Here is a 20,994-nt window from a genome sequence, read left to right as displayed (position 1 = left end):
GCAAGGGTTTCCTCTCTATTCAGATGTGAGATGTTGAGCTCAAAGGCCGGTGTTGCGCTGTGGATGTACGTGTGTTTTGTGGTCATGTGTGTGTGTTTCCATCAGAACACATCACACGCCACATTAACAGGGTTTAACGCTTTTTACTGGTTTTTAAAGGCACGTTAGTGTCAGAAATGTATGATTTTTCCATTCATGATGTTTAATTTCTCCAAGTCAGTGTTTTGGTTTCTAGAACTAGAGAATTAAAGGCTGAATCACACATCTCAGGCCTCAAGTTTGCATCTCAACTTAGGCTTGTCAAGAGCCCTGTTCAGCTCAAAATGAGAAGAAAGAAATCATTTACTCAATTTTTTAAGATGCAAATGAAGCCTTTTTGTATTGGATGTGTTTTTAGGAGATTTACTAAATAATTCTCAAGTGGCATTCTTCCAATAATGTTAATAGATCATTCATTTGGTCCTTAAATTGTTCTCAAAATGTTTGCACAAAAAGGTTACTTGTACATCATTCATAAAATATATTTTTTCTAGAAATGTTTCAGTTGGATGTTCATGTTACATTTTTTAAATGTAACTACCATGTTTCAGAACGTTCAGAGAACATGCGAAAGTAACATTCCTTAAATGTTTGCAAAATGATACAATCACATGATGCAAAATAAAAAAAAATGTTTTGAATATTCAGAAAGCATTCAGATGTTTTCGTAACTTAATGGGAACCTTAGGAAAATGCTCTTGGAACAGGAATACCATGGTATATGACTCTCTGTACCTTGGTATCAGCATATACTGTAAGATTTCACACACACATCAGCATAATGTGGACGTGTTTTAAGAGAAGCGAGGGTTTCCTCTGTATTGTGATGTTGAGCTCAAAGGCCGGTGTCTGTCTATGGATGTTTGTGTGTGTTTTGTGGTCACGTGTGTTTCCATCAGAACACACCACACACCACACTAACGGACTTTAATGCTCTTTAACAGCATGTTTGTGTCAGAAATATATGAGTCTTTGGTGATGAATGAAGTTGATGTTTGATTTATTCAGGTCAGTGTTTTGGTTCCTAGAGCTCGAGATCAGTGTTGTGGGTAATGCATTAGTAGTAACGTAACTTATGTATTCAGATTATTTGTTTCAAGTAACTAGGAAGAGGGCATTTCTTTTTATTTAGTTTAATTAGTTACTTTTTCCAATAAGTAACACCAGTTACTTTTTTCCTTATTTATTGACTGACTAGTCTCCTGTCCCCATGTTGAGAGAAATCGGAAGTACAGAGGCGTGATGTGAACATGATGAAACTGTAGTACTAGACTAAAGGTGAACTCATCTCATTTACTCATCTCACTTGCAAAAAAACAAAACAGATTCAGTGTTCATCAAAATTAAAACAGTGAAATGCAACTCAGAATATGACGCGAACCTGCAATAATTATATGTTAATAACTCAAACATCCTTTAATGCATTTAATCCCATTTTTAACCAGTGTCTTTACTGCTGAGCTTTGATGATCCAGTTCAACCATACTAATAAGAAAAATGACTTTAGATAAACTAACATTTGTGCTTCTGTTTTTTATTGCTGAAGTGTGTTGAATTTTCTTCTTCTGTGTTCTACTGTACAGACATGAATTTACTTTTCCTTCAGCCTGAGGCTGATTCATTTCACTTTTAGGTGTGAAAGGACTTTTACATTAAAATTGATAAAAATAGAAAAAATAGAATATCTGTTGCTTAAAATAGAACTTTTTATATTAAAAACAAACAAGCAAGCCCTGCCCAGATTAGAAAGTAACGCAAAAGTAACGTAACGCATTATTTTCCATAAAAAGTAACTAAATAACATAATTAGCTACTTTTTTAGGACGTAACGCAGTATTGTAACGCATTACTTTTAAAAGTAACTTTCCCCAAAACTGCTAGAGAATTAAAGGCTGAATCTCACATCTCAGACCCCAAACTTGCATCTCAACTTAGGCCTGTCAAGAACCAAATCATTTATTTGATTTTTCTGCCTGTTTGTATTGGATGTGTTTTAATGAGATTCACTAAATGACCAGCTGTGGAGGATGCTACTTTAAAAAGTAATGCATTACAATACTGCGTTACTTGAAAAAAAAAGAAAAAAAAAGTAACTAATTAAGTTACTTAGTTACATTTTATGGAAAGAAATGCGTTACATTATTTTTGTGTAACTTTTGCATTGCTTTTTAAATCTGGGCAGGGCATGCTTGTTTGTTTTTAATATAAATAGCAAATGTAAAAGCCCTTTCACAGCTAAAAGTAAAATGAATCAGCCTCAGGCTGAACGAAAAGTAAATGCACATCTGTACAATAGAACACAGAAGAAGAAAGTTCAACACTCTTCAATTAAAAAAACAATGAAGCACAAATAGTTTATCTGAAGTCATTTTTTCTTATTAGTACGGTTGAACTGGATCATCAAAGCTCAGCAGCAAAGACACTGGTTAATAAAATGGGTTTTTATTCATTTTGATGAACACTGAATCTGTTTTTTTTTTTTTTTTTTGCAAGTGAGGTGACTAAATGAGATGAGATCACCTTTAGTCTAGTACTACAGTTTCATCATGTTCACACTACACCTCTGTACTTCCGATTTCTCTCAACATGGCAACAGGAGACTAGTCAGTCAATAAATAAGGAAAAAAGTAACTGCCGTTACTTATTTTATTAAAAAAAGTATTTTCTTGTAAATTAAAAAGTAATGCGTTTATTTCCTAGGTACTTGAAAAAAGTAATCTGATTACGTTAGCAATGCGTTACCCACAACACTGTAAATGACACAGTCACATCCAAGCAAACAAAGAACATTCTCAAAAGATTCTGACAGGGTTCTCTCAATCGTACAAATATTCTTCCAATAATGTTAATAGAACATTCATTGGTCTTTAAAATGTTCTCAAAATGTTGCACAAAAATGTTACTAATACATCATTCATGGAACATTTTTTTAAATGTTACTAATTGTTTTAGAATTTTCAGAGGACATTCAAAAGTAACATTTTCATAACTTAATGAGAATGTTAGCAAAACCCAGTTAGTTTCTGATTGGATTGTTTGTGTGTGATTCGTGTTTATCTGAGCTCCTCATGATGTGTGTGTTGATGGTGCTCGTCCGAAGAGTGTTTGGACGTGTGAGTGTTTTGTGAGGGCTGTTTTTACCACGGCGAACGCGTCACAACACGCTCACATTTCTGAGCGACGGCGCTGTTGGTATGAAACGTTCCGTACAGACGTGGGGAGATCCTCGACACATGCATGCTGGGATACCTCGAGCCACAACACGCTTGCGTGTGTGTGGACTGGCACAACAGATGAACTATTTTAAGCAGTTGGTGCGTTTCTCATGCCAGCTGTGAGAAACAGAGCATGTGTGTCTGAGCTTCTTTGTTTTTGCCAAACACTCCTAGAGGAGCCAAACACGTGTTTCCCTGAGTTTTACATGTTCTGAAGGAAATGTGAGTAGTGTTTGACCATGCAAAACATCTGATCACTTACAACAACATCGCAGCTCTCCTCAACAGCACACGATTTCAGGAAGCATTTATAAATGCACAAATGATGCACTTACACACTTAACTTTACTGTTTACGGCTAGAGGTTTAATCACACCACTATCAGTGCTAGCACTAGTGAGCAACGTCTTAAACAGCCCTATCACAGAGCTATCAAGTGTTCTCACAGGAAATAAGGCCGCTGCTTTCAATATCTTATATTTTTTAATTCTTTCTTGTTTGTGGAAAATCGTGTTTCTCATTAGATTAAATCTGCATGCAAACATTCAAACAAAAATGAGGATGTGCAAAGATTCATCCTGATCCAGTGTTACTTACTCTTATAGTTTTCATTATTTTATTATTTTTTATTATAATTTTTTATTTTATTATTTTTAGTTGTATTTTTAAGTAGTTCCATGTTAAAATGACTTAAAACTTAAGTAATATGGCTAATTTAGTCATTTATGTCATTTTTTTATATTACATTTTGTTGTATTTAAATGTTTATATAATTGTAATTCCTTTTTTTTGAGTTTAAGTTTAGTTTAGTACATAAACTAAATGAAATATGTTTTGAAATGCTTTGCAATGAAATAAAAATACACACACACACACACACATATATATAGAATTTTTTGGCCACAAAACAATTAGTCACGATTAATCAATTCAAAATAAAAGTTTATGTTTGCATACTATATGTGTGTGTACTGTGTATATTTATGTGTATATATATGTATGTGTATATATATATATATATATATATATATATATATACACACACACACACACACGCGTTGTATTTTAAAAAATGTGTTTTAATAATATTGTATATTATATTAAATATATTTGTATTATGTATTTGTATGTAAACACTTGTATATAATTTATATTATATATAAATATACATGTACATAGAAATCTAACACATTTTCCTTAATATGTACATGTATTTGTGTGTATTTATATATCAATAATAAATATGAACAGTACACACACATACGGTATGCAAACATAAGCTTTTATTTTGAATCGATTAATCGTGACTAATCGTTTTGCAGCTCTATTGTATTTTAATTAAGTTTATGTTCCTTCAAGTATTTTTCAAATATGATTTTTATGTTGAGGTTTGCACAAACAGCTCACAGTCGCTTATTCCTCAGAAAGCTGAGAATCTCTTGAAACTCTTGTCAGCAGTAAAGTGTTTCTTTCTGCATTGTTTGCTAAATTGTTTAGTGTTTCTAGTCAAACACACAAGTGTAAAAATAGCAGGAGAATTTTAGTGTGTCACGCATGAATCCGCTAAAGTTTCCGTGGATTCCAAACGAGTCTTCAGCGTCTTGAGTTTTGGCATCGAGTGGCGTTTTCCATCTTTTGGCTTTGTGAGTCGTAAAATCTCTTCCTCAGGCGTCTACGGGACAGTAGAGGACGCGTTTAACAGATGCAGTGGACAATATAGGCGATAGACTCTGTGTGCAAGAAACTCTAGATAAAAACTGAATTACAGTAATATGAATGCTTCAGAATGTGAATTACAAAAACTGAGAAGTTTGAGAATTTTCAAGTGTTGATTCACCGAGTTTTTTTTACCTGTGAAGTAAATGCTTTCACGCACCTTTGTTCATATCAGTAATAAAAACAAGGAATCCAGAGTTTTTGCACAGGTGTGTGTTCTCTGAGGTTTGTCGTGTGTTTGCATAAACAGGAAAGTGATGTGGACGTGGGTGTGTTTGACCACAGTCAGGTCAGTCAGTAATTGCAGGATACATTTGGTTGAATTAATGATGTTAGTGCAGGTCAGTGTGTTAAAGGAATAGTTCACCCAAAAATGAAAATGCAGCCATCCAAGATTAGGATGAGTGTTTCTTCATCAGATTTGTAGAAATGTGTCATTCCATCAGTCTCACCAATGGATGTGAATGGGTGCCGTCAGAATGAGAGTCCAGACAGCTGATAAAAACATCACAATAATCCACAAGTAATCCACACCACTCCAGTCCATCAGTTCACATCTTGAGAAGACAAAAGACTTGTGAATGGTGCTTGATCTGTGCAGATTTCTCTCCTGATTCAGACCAGACCACTTCTTCACTGGAGGAAGTGTTATTATGGATTATGTATTTTAGTTAAAAACGTCTCGGTGATGGATTTTTCAAGATTAACTGATGGACTAGAGTTGTGTGGATTACTTGTAAATTATTGTGATGTCTTTATAGGCTGTTTGGACTCTGACGGCACCCATTCACATCCATTGGTGAGACACTGATGGAATGACACATTTCTACTAATCTGATGAACCAACAAATTCATCTTTATCTTGGATGATCTGAGGGTGACTACATTTGACTTTGCAGTGAATGGGTGCCGTCAGAATGAGAGTTGAAACAGCTGATAAAAACATCACAATAAACCACAAGTAATCCACACCACTCCAGTCCATCAGTTCACATCTTGAGAAGACAAAAGCTGAAACAAATCCATCGTTAAGACATTTTTAACTAAAATACATTGAGTCCATAATCCATAATAATAGTGCAAAAGTGGTCTGGTCTAAATCAGGAGAGAAATCTGCACAGATCAAGCACCGTTTACAAGCCAAAACTGCTCTAAACAAATATGTGGCTGGATTTTGATGTGATGTGTTTTTTCTCTGGATTATGCATAATGGTATTTTATTTAAAAACTAAAATTTGTTTATGATGTTAACTGATGGACTGGAGTGGTGTGGATTACTTGTGGATTATTGTGATGTTTTTATCAGCTGTTTGGACTCTCACTCTGACGGCACCCATTCACTGCACACTCAAATGTAGTCACCCTCAGATCATCCAAGATAAAGATGAATTTGTTGGTTCATCAGATTTGTAGAAGTGTGTCATTCCATCAGTGTCTCACCAGTGGATGTGAATGGGTGCCGTCAGAATGAGAGCCAAACAGCTGATAAAAAACACAATAATCCACAAGTACAATCTTTAGAAGACAAAAGCTAAAACAAATCCATCGTTAAGACATTTTTAACTAAAATACATTGAGCCCATAATCCATAATAACACTTCCTTCAGTGCAAAAGTAGTCTGGTCTGAATCAGGAGAGAAATCTGCACAGACCAAGCACCGTTTACAAGTTAAAACAGCTCTATTTTGATGTGAGAGACAACAGGAGATGGACTTTTCCACTAGAGGAAGCGTTATTATGGTTTATAGACTCATTTTCTAGACGTTAAAAACATCTTGATGGATTTGTTTCAGCTTTTATCTCAAGATGTTAACTGATGGACTGGAGTGGTGTGGATTACTTGTATTATAAATTCTGATGTTTTTATCAGCTGTTTGGACTGCACCCATTCACTCCATTACTGAGCAAATATTATTATCTTAACATGAAATCAAAAGCATCTATAAGAAATCCTCACTCCTACACCCTCACATGTGTGTTTGTGTGTATTTGTGTGTGAGATCAGATTTTCAGACTTTCAGCAGCTCAAACTGAAATTATCCAGGGAGGACTCGACAGGCTTTTTCTGTCTGTGGTCAAGCACACCCACTTGAGTTTGCAGTGTTTCCTTTTGCTGTTTTCTATCAGTGTGTGTGTGTGTGTGTGTGTGTGTGTGTGTGTGTGTCTGTTCATCTCATCTGTCAGTGTGTCTATAAAAACCCTCGTTCAGACGCCGAGATCCTGCTGCTGTCGGTAGAAACGGGAAGCGTTTGTCTTTGTGCTGATGTACGAAAGCGTCTGGACTCGTGATTCACCAGTCAGATTTATTCACAAATACACACTGACTCAGCTTTACAGTTTAGAATATCTCAATATCTTCATGCCATATAGTTGCATTTAGCAGAGACCAGTGATGATAATAATGTTAACATTTTGTAAGCGTCCAGCGTTTGTAGTTTGAAGGTGTTCTCAGATTAATAACACATAATAACAACAATAGCACTAATAACAATAATACTTCATAAAAATAGCACAAACGCTACTTTTTGCTACGGAGTGGTCCAACATCTAAAAAAGTACAGTTGTAAAAATGCTCCATTACTTTAGGAACATTTTATCCTAACTAGGGCTGTCAGTCGATTAAAATGTTTAATCTAAGTAATTACATGGTGTTTCGATTAATTAATCTAATTAATCGCACATCAAATTGACAAATTACTCCCCAAAAAAATGTAAAGTCATTGTTGTGTAAAGCATCAAACAAACATTACAAAAAGTACACTGTAAAAAATAAAAAACACAATTTGTTGAGTTAGTTAAAATAATTTGTTACCCTGCTGCCTTAAAATTTTAAGTTCAGTCAACTAAAATAAGTTTAGTCAACTTGAAATGTTAAGTTGTACCAAGTAACAACTTATATTGATATTTGTGTTTGCTAAACTTAACAGATGGGTAAGTAACCCAGCTGCCTTAAAATTTAAAGTTGATTCAACTCAAATATCTAAGTTGTCACTTAGTATAATTTAACATTTCAAGTTGAATAAACTGTTTTTGAGTTGACTGAACTTAAAATTTTAAGCCAGCCAGGTTACAAATTATTTTAAGTTGACTCAACAAATTGTTTTTTACAGTGTAGCTTTAGCAAAAAATAATTTGTTTAATAAAATTTATTTTATTTGATTCAAAATAGAATTTATTACACATAAACATTTAGGCTGCAACGGGCTAACGTAAACTATGGAAAAGAAGATCTTTCCAGAAACATCTCAGTATTTTTGTTCATATGATGTAAGTCATCACTGGTAATTAAAACAGCTTTGTTACCAACAGTCTTTGAAAATACCTTCGTTCATGTTCCACAAAAGAAAGTTTTCTTAAAAAAATTCTTTAAATAAGAACTTAAATCTGTCAGCAGGTGGCGGTAAATGTCTGCAATTTGTTCGAACGGCTGATTCATTCAGGAATGAAGTAAACGGCTCTCTTTATGAACAGGCTTTTGAATCATTGATTCACACGATTCGTTCAAAACGTGGATTCATTCAGAAACTACGTGCAACAATTCTGCTGTGGCTTCAAATGTAATATGTTCTGCAAAATTGAGCAAAAACACATTGTATTATGTTCAAAATATAACACAATATCAACTTTTTGTTGCATAAAATCACATTTAAGCTTGTGATAGATCGGTAAACTCAGCACCGGTGTCATATTGCTCTTGCTACCCATGTGATATATATATATATATATATATATCATATATTTGTCAAAATTGAATTGAATTGAAAATTGAATAAGATGACGTACAGGTCTGGGGGCGGGGCCAGTGTGTTAAAATATTTTAATCACGTTATTTTTCATAACTAAACAATTAATATGTTAAACTGACAGCCCTAGTCCTAACATAAATATATGACTTAAAAAACATTCCGTAGCTGGTTACTTGCTGAGGAAAGTTCATTTAACTTAAAACGGCAGTTTGAACAACCAGTTTGTGTTTCAAAATTAGTCTGCAACTTTTGAAGTTGAGGAAGCTCCAAGACGCAGCCAGTTGCCTCATTTTTAACTCCAGTCTGTGGCTCAGTGTGTATATGAGTGTTTATGGAGGTTTCTCTCTTTTATTATACTGACCTTTTAAAACACACACACACACGTCTGTTGTCTGTTAGGGCCCGTGGGCCGCTGTAGTGGTTGTCATAGCGACGTGGCTTTTGGCACACACTGATGATGACTTAGAGACGCCGCACAGCTGGCACTGTGTGTGTGTGTGTGTGTGTGTCAAATATGAGACAGGAAGATATTAAACACAGAAGAGTTCAGGACACACACACACATATAGTATTTTGTGATGTGGAGGCCAAACACACTCAAAAACGCTTCATCATACACACATTCACACTCTCTGGGTCCGTTTCTCACTTTCCCTCTTCATGTCAGTCTCTCTGTTCTACTTCCTGTTCCTAGAGATGGACACACACACACACACACACAGGCAGATAGACTGATGCTTTTATCATATATTTTCAAATATACAGAATCAACTTGTTTTCAAACATGTTTTGAAGAACTCTGTCTCTCACACACACAGAGTTTGCTTATCAAATGATTTGGTTTTTAGATTTCTGTCCGTGTTTCTGGATCTACAAAAAACACGCGCACACACACACACACACACAAAACACACCCACACACACTCATGGATTTGTTAGTCAAAACAACATGAGCATGTGTGTCTACGTTATCCATTTGAACCTTAACAAATGTGTCCCCATCAGTGTTATTTTACTATTATTTATTATTTTGAATGCATATTTTAAAGTGGCTTTTATTTTCTGTTTAATTTTTGTTACATTTTTAGTAGTGCTGGGCAATGATTACGATTAAAAGTTTTTGTGTACATAATATATGTGTATTGTGTAAAAAAAAATATATGTATATATATATATATATCACAAATGCGGTTGTTGCCCAGCACAAATTTTTGGTAATTTTATGTGCTTTTGCCATTTTTTATTTTTACAATTTTATTTATTTATTTATTTATTTTTCAGTACGTTTTTTTTTTTTTTTTTTTTTTTTTTTTTCCAGTTTCACTTTTAATTCTAAGTTTTTCATCTAATATGTTTGTTTTAGGTTCACAAAAATGTTTTATTTTTTTTTAAATAGTTTTATTTTTAGTTAATGTTTTCATAATGTCCTTGTTAGTAAAAACAATGTTTAAATGTACAGTGATTGTTTTTGTGTTTAACTGAAGTGCAGTGTTTTCTTTTCTGGTTATGGTTAGTGTGTGGGTTGGTTTGTAGTGTTTATTATTAAGAAGTGTGTGTGTGTGTGTAGTACACACATCATAAACAGGCTGTGTGTTTGACTGACATTAACAGGTTTGTAGTTCACACAGACACACACACACACTTTTGTTTCAGACGCTGCAGACAGAGTGAAAATTTGAGCCAAGCATGAAAATCAGACTCTGTGTGTGTGTGTGTGTGTGTGTGTGTGTGGAACCACTGACCTGGTTTCGTTTCTTCCACATGATAAATCGCTCTCTGTTTCCATGTCTGTCTCTCTAGGTTTCAGAAGCATGTTCACACATACAGGATCCTGCCTGATGAGGAGAACTTCCTGGCGGTGCAGGTACAGAGAGTGTGTGTATCTTTGTGTGTGTGTGTGTGACTCTCCAGAAGTGAGTTCCTCAAAGTTAGAAGTGTTTCATAAATTAAGTCAGTAATGTTTTTATTGTGTTAGTGATGCATCATAATAAGCTTCATATTGAAACTGTAGACATCTGCAACATGCTCATTTACATACATGAGTAAACAAGTAAGTGTGTGTGTGTGTGTGTGTGTGTGTGTGTGTGTGTGTGTGCGAGCTTGTGAACCAGCTGTTGAGTTCAGCTCACTCAATGCACAAGGAGTCTCCTATCTGTCTGTCTGACACACACACACACACACACACACACACACACACGAGACTCACCAGTCATCTGAGCTCAAGTGAGCATTTGTTCTTCCTTTTCATTTTTACAGAACTATTTAAAAAAAATTAATTAAAGCAGAAGTTCACTTCCAGAACAGAAATTTACAGATAATGTACTCACCCCCTTGTCATCCACAATGTTCATGTCTTTCTGTCTTCAGTTGTAAAGAAATTGTTTTTTGAAAAAAAAACATTTCAGCATTCTTCTCCATATAATGGACTGATATGGTGCCCCGATTTTGAACTTCCAAAATGCAGCTTCAAACGATCACAAATGCGGTTGTAAACGATCCCAGACGAGGAAGAAGGGTCTTATCTAGCGAAACCATCATAAAAATATTTTCATAAAATAATACAATTTTTATACTTTTTAATGTCAAACGCTCGTCTTGTCTTACTCTGCCTGAACTCTGTTTTTGTTCCGGTTCATGTCAGTTAGTGTATGTGGAAAAACTCCCATCTCATGTTCTCCCTCAACTTCAAAATCATCCTATATCACTGTTTTACCTTTTTTGTTAAGGGTGTTTGATCTTTGCATGTTCACTTTGCAAACACAGTGTCTGTTCTTCTGCAGCGATGGAGGATGATGTTTGAAGTTGAGGGAGAAAATACGATTGGAGTTTTTCGACATACACTAACTGTCTTGAGTCAGAACACACAGAGTTTAAGGGTTAAAAAGTATATAAAATTGCAATTTTATTTTTTAGAAAATAACCAATCGTTTTGCTAGATAAGACCCTTCTTCCTCGACTGGAATCATTTACAACCGCATTTGTAAACTGCATTTTGGAAGTTCAATCTCGGGGCACCATATCAGTCCATTATATGGAGAAAAATGCTGAAATATTTCTTTACGACTGAAGACAGAAAGACATGAACATCTTGGATGACAAGGGGTTGAGTACATTATCTGTAAATTGTTGTTCTGGAAGTGGACGTCTCCTTTAATCAGCTGTTTAGAAGCAAATCAATCAGTTGAATCACAATCACAGATGCAGATCTGTCACCTCTCAGTTTAAAATTCAAAATATATGCTCAATTTTTATTTCCATCAAAATAAATGTTTGCTTTATGTTAATCAGAGTCAAAATCTGTGTGACAAATATAAGACAAAATATATAAATATTAATAATAAAATATGAAGGTAGTATTGTAACTTTACACTAAAGTAAAATTATTAGTAGTAGTAGTAGTATTGTCACAAATCCATAAAAAACATTGTGTGAATGTGGCTTGAGAAAACTTAAGTCATTCTAGCGAGAGAAGTTTTCAATCCTCTGTTAATAATAATAAACTAGAGTCTCTGGTGAGGTTCTCCTCTATTGTCATGGTAAATCGACTGTAAATGCACACTGTAAAGCTCACCGGGGGGCTTGAATTTGTTTGAATCCTGATCATGAGTAGAGACGCAAGACTGAGTGAATGAGCTTCTGTTCCCATGAATCACAGTGTGTGACGTCACCCAATCAGCCCGTGTTTGTGTGTGTGTTTTATTGTATCACAGAATATATTTCAGTGCTGCAGCATCACATATTAACTAACCTTAGTTGAGTTTCACTGCCTGGCCTGTTACGATCGAGTTTTGCTGGACTCCAGTTTTGCAAGCCATACGTGTGTTTTCTCTAACAGCGGATGGTTTCATATTTATATTTATCCAGGCTTGTTTCAGTGTTTCCTCTGTTCTCAGGTATCTGGTTTTCTGACTCTGTGTGTGTTTCAGACGTCTCAGGGCGTTCAGCCCAAGCGCTTCAAGACTCTTCCTGAGTTGATTCAGTTGTATCTGCAGCCCAGTCAAGGCCTGGTGACTACACTGCTGTTTCCAGTGGAGAGAGAGGAAACCACAGAGGAGAGAGATTACTCGGGTACACACACACACACACACACACACACTCAAACACACACACACACATTATGATTCATATAACAGCACATGCTCGCTGACTCATGTGTGTGTGTGTGTGTGTGTGTGTGTGTAGATGGTGAAGATGAAAAACCCCCTCTCCCTCCACGCACCGCCTCCACCAGCAGCCCTGCAGGCTCCGCCTTCGTCAGTCCAGACACGCCCCCTGAGAAGTAAGCCCCGCCCCTACACAATTACATTACCTGAGTGAGAGAACTGACTTCACTTCAATAGTTTTGAAGCTTTAGAGCACTTGAAATATAACAAAATGTATTTTTTTTTATTCACTACTGTAAAAAAAAAATAATTTGCACCTGTTTGTAAGTTGCATCGGGTCAATTTTGATTGTTAAGAGAAACTTAGTGTAAAAGTCACAAGTTATTATTGCATTCAGAAACAATATAAAATACTGATAAACACATTTTTATTATAGATATTTTTATTATATATATATATATATATATATATATATATATATATAAAAACTAATAAAAATACAAGCAAAAACATGCAGCAAAATTATTAAAATTGTAACTGGAATTGAGATAAAAACCAAAAATATAAAACCAAAAATGAGTTCAAATGCTATTAAAAACTATAGTTGTATATCATTAATGCTAAAATAAGACTGAGTTAGTATAAACAACATTTTTTTATAAACTAGGGCTGTCAAACGATCGCATACAAAATTAAAGTTTGAGTTTTCCTAATATGTGTGTGTATTGTGTGTAATTATTATGTGTGTGTGTGTGTGTGTGTGTGTGTGTGTGTGTGTGTGTGTGTGTGTATATATATATATATATATATATATATATATATATGCAAACACTTTCATGTATATATTTAAGAAATATTTGCAAGTATATGTCATTTCATTATTTGTTATATATGAATAAAAATATTTTGTTCATAAATAACATATTTCTCTTAAATACAGTGGGTATGGAAAGTATTCAGACCCCCTTAAATTTTCCTCATTAATGTACACACAGCACCCCATATTGACAGAAAAACACAGAATTGTTGACATTTTTGCAGATTTATTAAAAAAGAAAAACTGAAATATCACATGGTCCTAAGTATTCAGACCCTTTGCTGTGACACTCATATATTTAACTCAGGTGCTGTCCATTTCTTCTGATCATCCTTGAGATGGTTCTACACCTTCATTTGAGTCCAGCTGTGTTTGATTATACTGATTGGACTTGATTAGGAAAGCCACACACCTGTCTATATAAGACCTCACAGCTCACAGTGCATGTCAGAGCAAATGAGAATCATGAGGTCAAAGGAACTGCCTGAAGAGCTCAGAGACAGAATTGTGGCAAGGCACAGATCTGGCCAAGGTTACAAAAACATTTCTGCTGCACTTAAGGTTCCTAAGAGCATCCATAATCCTTAAATGGAAGACGTTTGGGACGACCAGAACCCTTCCTAGAGCTGGCCGTCCGGCCAAACTGAGCTATCGGGGGAGAAGAGCCTTGGTGAGAGAGGTAAAGAAGAACCCAAAGATCACTGTGGCTGAGCTCCAGAGATGCAGTCGGGAGATGGGAGAAAGTTGTAGAAAGTCAACCATCACTGCAGCCCTCCACCAGTCGGGGCTTTATGGCAGAGTGGCCCGACGGAAGCCTCTCCTCAGTGCAAGACACACGAAAGCCCGCATGAAGGACTCCAAGATGGTGAGACATAAGATTCTCTGGTCTGATGAGACCAAGATAGAACTTTTTGGCCTTAATTCTAAGCGGTATGTGTGGAGAAAACCAGGCACTGCTCATCACCTGTCCAATACAGTCCCAACAGTGAAGCATGGTGGTGGCAGCATCATGCTGTCAGGGACAGGACGACTGGTTGCAATCGAGGGAAAGATGAATGCGGCCAAGTACAGGGATATCCTGGACGAAAACCTTCTCCAGAGCGCTCAGGACCTCAGACTGGGCCGAAGGCCGAAGGAGTGGCTTCACAACAACTCCGTGACTGTTCTTGAATGGCCCAGCCAGAGCCCTGACTTAAACCCAATTGAGCATCTCTGGAGAGACCTAAAAATGTCTGTCCACCAACGTTTACCATCCAACCTGACAGAACTGGAGAGGATCTGCAAGGAGGAATGGCAGAGGATCCCCAAACCCAGGTGTGAAAAACTTGTTGCATCTTTCCCAAAAAGACTCATGGCTGTATTAGATCAAAAGGTGCTTCTACTAAATACTGAGCAAAGGGTCTGAATACTTAGGACCATGTGATATTTCAGTTTTTCTTTTTTAATAAATCTGCAAAAATGTCAACAATTCTTTGTTTTTCTGTCAATATGGGGTGCTGTGTGTACATTAATGAGGAAAAAAATGAACTTAAATGATTTTAGCAAATGGCTGCAATATAACAAAGAGTGAAAAATTTAAGGGGGTCTGAATACTTTCCGTACCCACTGTATATACATTAATTTGTGTGTATTTATATATACCTAATAATTACACATAGTACACACACATATATATTAGGAAAACTCAAACTTTTATTAACTTTTATTAATCGCGATTAATCGTTTGACAGCCCTTTTATAAATATGTAAGAGTGTTTTGCACACGTTTTTTTGTGTGCTTAACATTAGTTTTATTATATAAGTCACTTTGGAATATTAGTCACAACACATTAAAAGATGTGACTTATATTCCAGAACATTTGATAATCATCCTGCTCTCAAGCTGTCAGTTTCAAACAAATCAAATGCAAAGTCATTATTTCCAGGGAACACATGAACTGAAAATAATGTGTAGCTTGAATGCAGTGCGAGTCACTTTCAAGAAAAGCATCTGTCAGATGCATAAATAATAAATGATTCCATTGGTATTATTATTATGGATGACTGTTGATATTTAGAGTGTTGTTCTCCGCAGCGTGACGGCGTCTAACGGCCTGAGCACCATCTCTCACGAGTATCTGAAGGGCAGCTACGCTCTGGATCTGGAGGCTGTTAAACAGGGAGCGAACAGTCTGCCGCACCTCAACAAGACACTGGTGGCGTCCTGCAAACGCCTGCACGGGTACAGAATAGGGCTAAATAAACTAAATTACTAAATGAATCCACAATTTTAACAAATTGAGTGAGTCAGCTCATTCATAAACACAGTCACTTGCTTCATTTTCTGAATGAGTCAACCATTTGAACGAATCTGTTGAATGAATGACTCACTCATTAATTAGTTTAAACATTATGTAATTAATTTGACAGTCCTAGTACATAAAGGCACATGTTTGTTCATATGCATGTACATTATTCTCTCTGTGTGTGTGTAGGGAGGTGGATAAGGTCTTGTGTGGTCTGGAGATCCTGTCGAAGGTCTTTGATCAGCAGAGCGCCTCCATGGTGTCCAGAATGATCCAGCAGGTGTGACATCACTTCCTGTGTGCCTAAGGGTTTGATGTGTGGTTCATCATGTCTGTGATTCACACTAGCAGCTCTGATTCATTCATTCCGACGGTTTATAGTATTATATTACTGATATTTCATCTTGTGTCTGTGTGTTTGTTTCTGGGGTTTGTTGATTTCAGTTCTGTGTGATTAGTGAGTAACTCTGTGTTTGTGTAATAAATGTGAGTCACCTCAGATAAAAGCGTCTGCTAACTGCGTCATCTCTGTCTGTAGTCCATGTCTCAGGGTGGAGATCAAGAGCTGGAGCATCTGGTCACTAAACTGGCCATCCTCAAAGATCTGCTGTCATCCATAGAGAAGAAGGTAAAGTGTTCTGACAAAATGCTTTTGTTCCTTCGTTGTAAGTTGCTAAATGCATGCATACATGAGTATGAGCTCATTCATTTTTATAAACACATCCTCATCATTAATATTCTGCCACAAATGATAAAAACACACTCTGTTTCAGGCTCTGAAGGCTCTTCAGGACATGAGCTCATCTACTCCAAACATCTCACCGCTGCTGTCCATCAGACACAAAGCTATTCCTGTGCAGACCTTCGAGGTACAAACACACACACACACACACACACACAAACATTGTGAGTAATAAACAATGTGGACAGAACAGCGTTTGTGTCTCAGGTGAAACTGGACGTGTATCTGGCCGACCTGACGAAGATCGGGAAGAGTCAGAAATATTCTCTGAGTGTGGACGTGGAGGGAGGAAAACTAGTGGTGATGAAAAAGATGAAGGACGCGCAGGAAGACTGGAACACGTTCACACACGACAAGAGTGAGTCTGATGATGATGTTCAGTGCTCGTATTCTTCATTACTAGCAGTGTCGAGTCTGTGCTGTTCAGTGAGGCTTTGTTACAAGATAAAATCTTGTTTAACAAACATTGTTGTTTGTAGTTCGGCAGCTGATTAAGTCTCAGCGTGTTCAGAATAAACTTGGAATCGTCTTTGAGAAGGAAAAAGACAAAAGCCAGAGGAAAGATTTCATCTTTGCCAGTGCAAAAGTGAGTCTCGCAGATGAACACCGGCATTTCTATATTCAGATTTTACTCACCACAGTGTGTGTTTAATCTGTTTGCACACACACACACACACACACACACACACACTGATTAATTGCTTGTTTCTCGTCTTGTAGAAAAGGGAAGCGTTCTGCCAACTGCTGCAACTCATGAAGAACAAACATTCCAATCAGGACGAGCCCGACATGATCTCCATCTTCATCGGAACATGGAACATGGGTGAGACACACACACGCACTCATACACACTAACTCTCACTTACACACACTCTTATATTCACTCACACTCACACACACTCACTCTCATTTACTGACACTCACACACACTCTCACTCACACTCATACATACTCAGTCCCACACACTCACTCTTACTTTCACACACTCTTAATCTCACTTACACACTCTCATAATCACTCATACTCACTCACTCTCACTTACACTTTCACACTCACTCACTCTTACGCACACACACTCACTCTCATTTACTGACACTCACTCATACTCTCACACTCATACACACAAACACAGTCATTTACACTCTCATACTCACACACTCGCTCACACTCATACATACTCACTCCCACACACTCACTCTTACTTTCACACACACTTAATCTCACTTACACACTCTCATACTCACTCACACACTTTCACACTCACTCACTCTTACGCACACACACTCACTCTCATTTACTGACACTCACACACTCTCACTCACACTCATACACACTCACTTACACACACTCACTCTTACTTACACACTCACACACTCACTCTCATTTACTGACATTCACACACACACTCTTTCACTCTCACACTCATACACACTCACTTACATACTCTCATACTCGCACACTCACCCACACTCACTCACTCACGCTCATACACACACTCACTTATAATCACTCAATCACTCATTTTCTCACACACACTCACACTTATACACACTCACTCACACACATAGTCACACTCTTACACATACGCTCACACTCACTCACATTCTCATACACACTCACACTCACACACACACTCACTTACACACTCTCATAATCTCTCACACTCACACACTCACTCTCACTTATGCTTTCATACTCTCATACTCTCACGCTCATACACACAAACGCAGTCACTTACACTCTCATACTCACAATCACACACTCACTCACTCTTACTTACACACTCACTCACACACCCACATACACACACACACACACGTTTGTTTTTGTGAATTGTGGGGACTTTCCATAGACTTCTATAGTTTTTATACTGACCAAACGATATTGTCTATCCCCTCACCCAACCCCAACCCTAAACCTAGCCCTCACAGAAAACATGTTTGCATCGTTACACTTTCAGATAAACATCATTACTATTTTTAATCATTTTTTAACATTGTGGGGACCGCAATTTCAGGTTTTACTATCCTTGTGGGGACATTTGGTCCCCACAATGTAGCAAAAACAAGTACACACACACACACACACACTTACAGTCTCATAATAACTCACAATCATACACACTTACACTCTCACACATTAAAACCGACTCACTGTCAAGTACACACACTTTCATACTCTCTCTCACACACACACACACACACACACACACACACATATTGTGTTTACATGTTTTATGGGGACATTCCATAGGCGTAATGGTTTTTATACTGTACAAACTGTATTTCCTATCGCCCTACACCTAAACCTAGCCCTCACAGGAGACTGTGCACACTTTTACTTTCTCAAAAAAACTCATTCTGCATGATTTATAAGCCTGTTTCCTTGTGGGGACATTTGGTCCCCATAACGTGATAAATACCAGGTGCACACACACACAAACACACACTCACACACTCATTCACTCACTCCATCTCTCCTCAGGCGGTGTTCCTGCTCCAAAGTCAATGGGATCGTGGATTTTATCTCGGGGTTTGGGAAAGACTCTGGACGAGATGGCGGTGACGATTCCTCATGACATCTATGTGTTCGGGGCGCAGGAGAACTCGGTGTGTGATAAGGAGTGGGTGGAGACGCTCCGCTGCGCCCTCAAAGACTACACCGAGATTGACTACAAACCCGTGAGACACTGCAGCTCTTCCCCTCATATATTTTTACATTTCACTTTCACTTCTGCTTATTCTGTTCTGTGACATTCCTATTATTAGGTTTAGGTTTAGGTCATTGTGTTATTACTAATTATAAACAGTTCTTATTATACTGTTATAGTGTTTATTACTGTTTTGAAATGACTGAAAATATAAAACTAAAAGCTTCATTTTAGTTCAGTTTTTTTTGAAATTGTATATACTTTTGGCATTTTTATTAGTTTTAGGGATTTGTTACTGTAGTATTATTTATATAGTGTTGTATTAGTATATAATTACAGTATATAATATTATAGTTTTTGTAAATAATGATGATGCTCCTATGGTTTAATAACATAACTGTGTTATAATCAGTTAGCTCAGACTAGACTGTCAAAAGCAAGTGTGGAAAAACTGTAAATGAAGCTCTCAGAGCAGAAAGAGACTCATAAATGAATCTTCCAGATGAAATCCAGCACATAAAAAGCAGCCACGTGTGTGTTTGTGTGTTTAATGATCCTGCGGCTGTTATGACTGTGACTTTATTAGAGTTTAATGTGTTTTTCTGTCGTGCCGCTCTCCTGTGTTTCTCATCTGGCGGCCGAACTTTCCGCAGTAACTGAACGAGTGAAACACACGAGTGTTTGATCTGTGTGTGTTTGTGGTCGTAGATCGCGGTGCAGACGCTGTGGAACATTAAGATCGTGGTGTTAGTGAAGGCCGAACACGAGAACCGCATCAGTCACGTGGGAATGTCCAGCGTCAAAACGGGAATCGCCAACACACTCGGTCAGAACACACACATTTATGTTTTGTTTTTTTAGATTATAGTGTATTATTTATATAAAGTATTATTATTATAATTGTTTTTGGCCAAATTGTACAGCCTTACAAACATAGTTAAAGTTAAAAAAAAATGCATTTTAAATTTATTTTTTTAGAAAATTTACCACCAGTTTGCTTATTTTCCAAAATCATATTATTATTTGTTATTGTCTGTTTCCTAGGAAACAAAGGAGCAGTGGGCGTGTCCTTCATGTTTAACGGGACGTCGTTTGGATTCGTTAACTGTCACCTGACGTCCGGCAATGAGAAAATCCACAGGTGTGACTCGAGTAATAAATTGGTTTGGCAGCAGTGCTGCTGTGAATGTGTGACGTGCTCATGACCTTTGACCCCCGGCAGACGGAACCAGAACTACCTGGACATCCTGCGTCAGCTGTCGCTGGGCGATAAACAGCTGAACTCCTTCGACATCTCGCTGAGATTCACGCACCTCTTCTGGTTCGGCGATCTAAACTACCGTCTGGACATGGACATACAGGTGATCTAGTCTATTATTCTGGTAGATAATAGTACGGCTGTGTACTGTGCAGTGTGCAGTACTGTAGTCTAGTATAATCAGTCTTGACCGGTGTGACCCACACATCTGTGAGTCTGAACACTCTCTCTCTCCCTGTATCTCACAGGAAATCCTCAACTACATCAACAGGAAGGAGTTTGAGCCATTGTTGAAGGTGGACCAGCTAAATCTGGAGAGAGAGAAGAACAAGGTCTTCCTTCGCTTCGGTACGCCTCGCCTCTGTCTGTCTCTCTGTGTGTGTGAATATACTGTAGATGCATAAAAAAATTATAAAAATACTT

The 20,994-nt window shown here is 37.1% G+C and overlaps 1 protein-coding gene across 2 annotated transcripts in view; it reads left to right on the top strand.

Moving 5' to 3' along the window:
- inppl1a (inositol polyphosphate phosphatase-like 1a) overlaps positions 1–20,994 on the top strand; it is a 39,077-nt gene that overhangs the window by 1,835 nt on the left and 16,248 nt on the right. For both annotated transcript variants that reach the window (XM_051129994.1, XM_051129993.1), the window contains exons 2-16: positions 10,517–10,580; positions 12,643–12,784; positions 12,899–12,995; positions 15,711–15,857; positions 16,111–16,201; positions 16,460–16,549; positions 16,695–16,790; positions 16,871–17,021; positions 17,143–17,249; positions 17,384–17,486; positions 19,148–19,344; positions 20,022–20,139; positions 20,358–20,454; positions 20,536–20,674; positions 20,820–20,919. In XM_051129994.1, the coding sequence (XP_050985951.1) occupies positions 10,517–10,580; positions 12,643–12,784; positions 12,899–12,995; positions 15,711–15,857; positions 16,111–16,201; positions 16,460–16,549; positions 16,695–16,790; positions 16,871–17,021; positions 17,143–17,249; positions 17,384–17,486; positions 19,148–19,344; positions 20,022–20,139; positions 20,358–20,454; positions 20,536–20,674; positions 20,820–20,919 (1,739 nt within the window). The remainder of the gene's footprint in view (positions 1–10,516; positions 10,581–12,642; positions 12,785–12,898; positions 12,996–15,710; positions 15,858–16,110; positions 16,202–16,459; positions 16,550–16,694; positions 16,791–16,870; positions 17,022–17,142; positions 17,250–17,383; positions 17,487–19,147; positions 19,345–20,021; positions 20,140–20,357; positions 20,455–20,535; positions 20,675–20,819; positions 20,920–20,994) is intronic.

This window comes from Labeo rohita, chromosome 15 (assembly GCF_022985175.1).
Source record: "Labeo rohita strain BAU-BD-2019 chromosome 15, IGBB_LRoh.1.0, whole genome shotgun sequence".
In the NCBI taxonomy this organism is placed as follows: domain Eukaryota; kingdom Metazoa; phylum Chordata; class Actinopteri; order Cypriniformes; family Cyprinidae; genus Labeo; species Labeo rohita.
The sequence above is the reverse complement of the archived record's forward strand: the minus strand, read 5'-3'. Positions and strand labels throughout refer to the sequence as shown.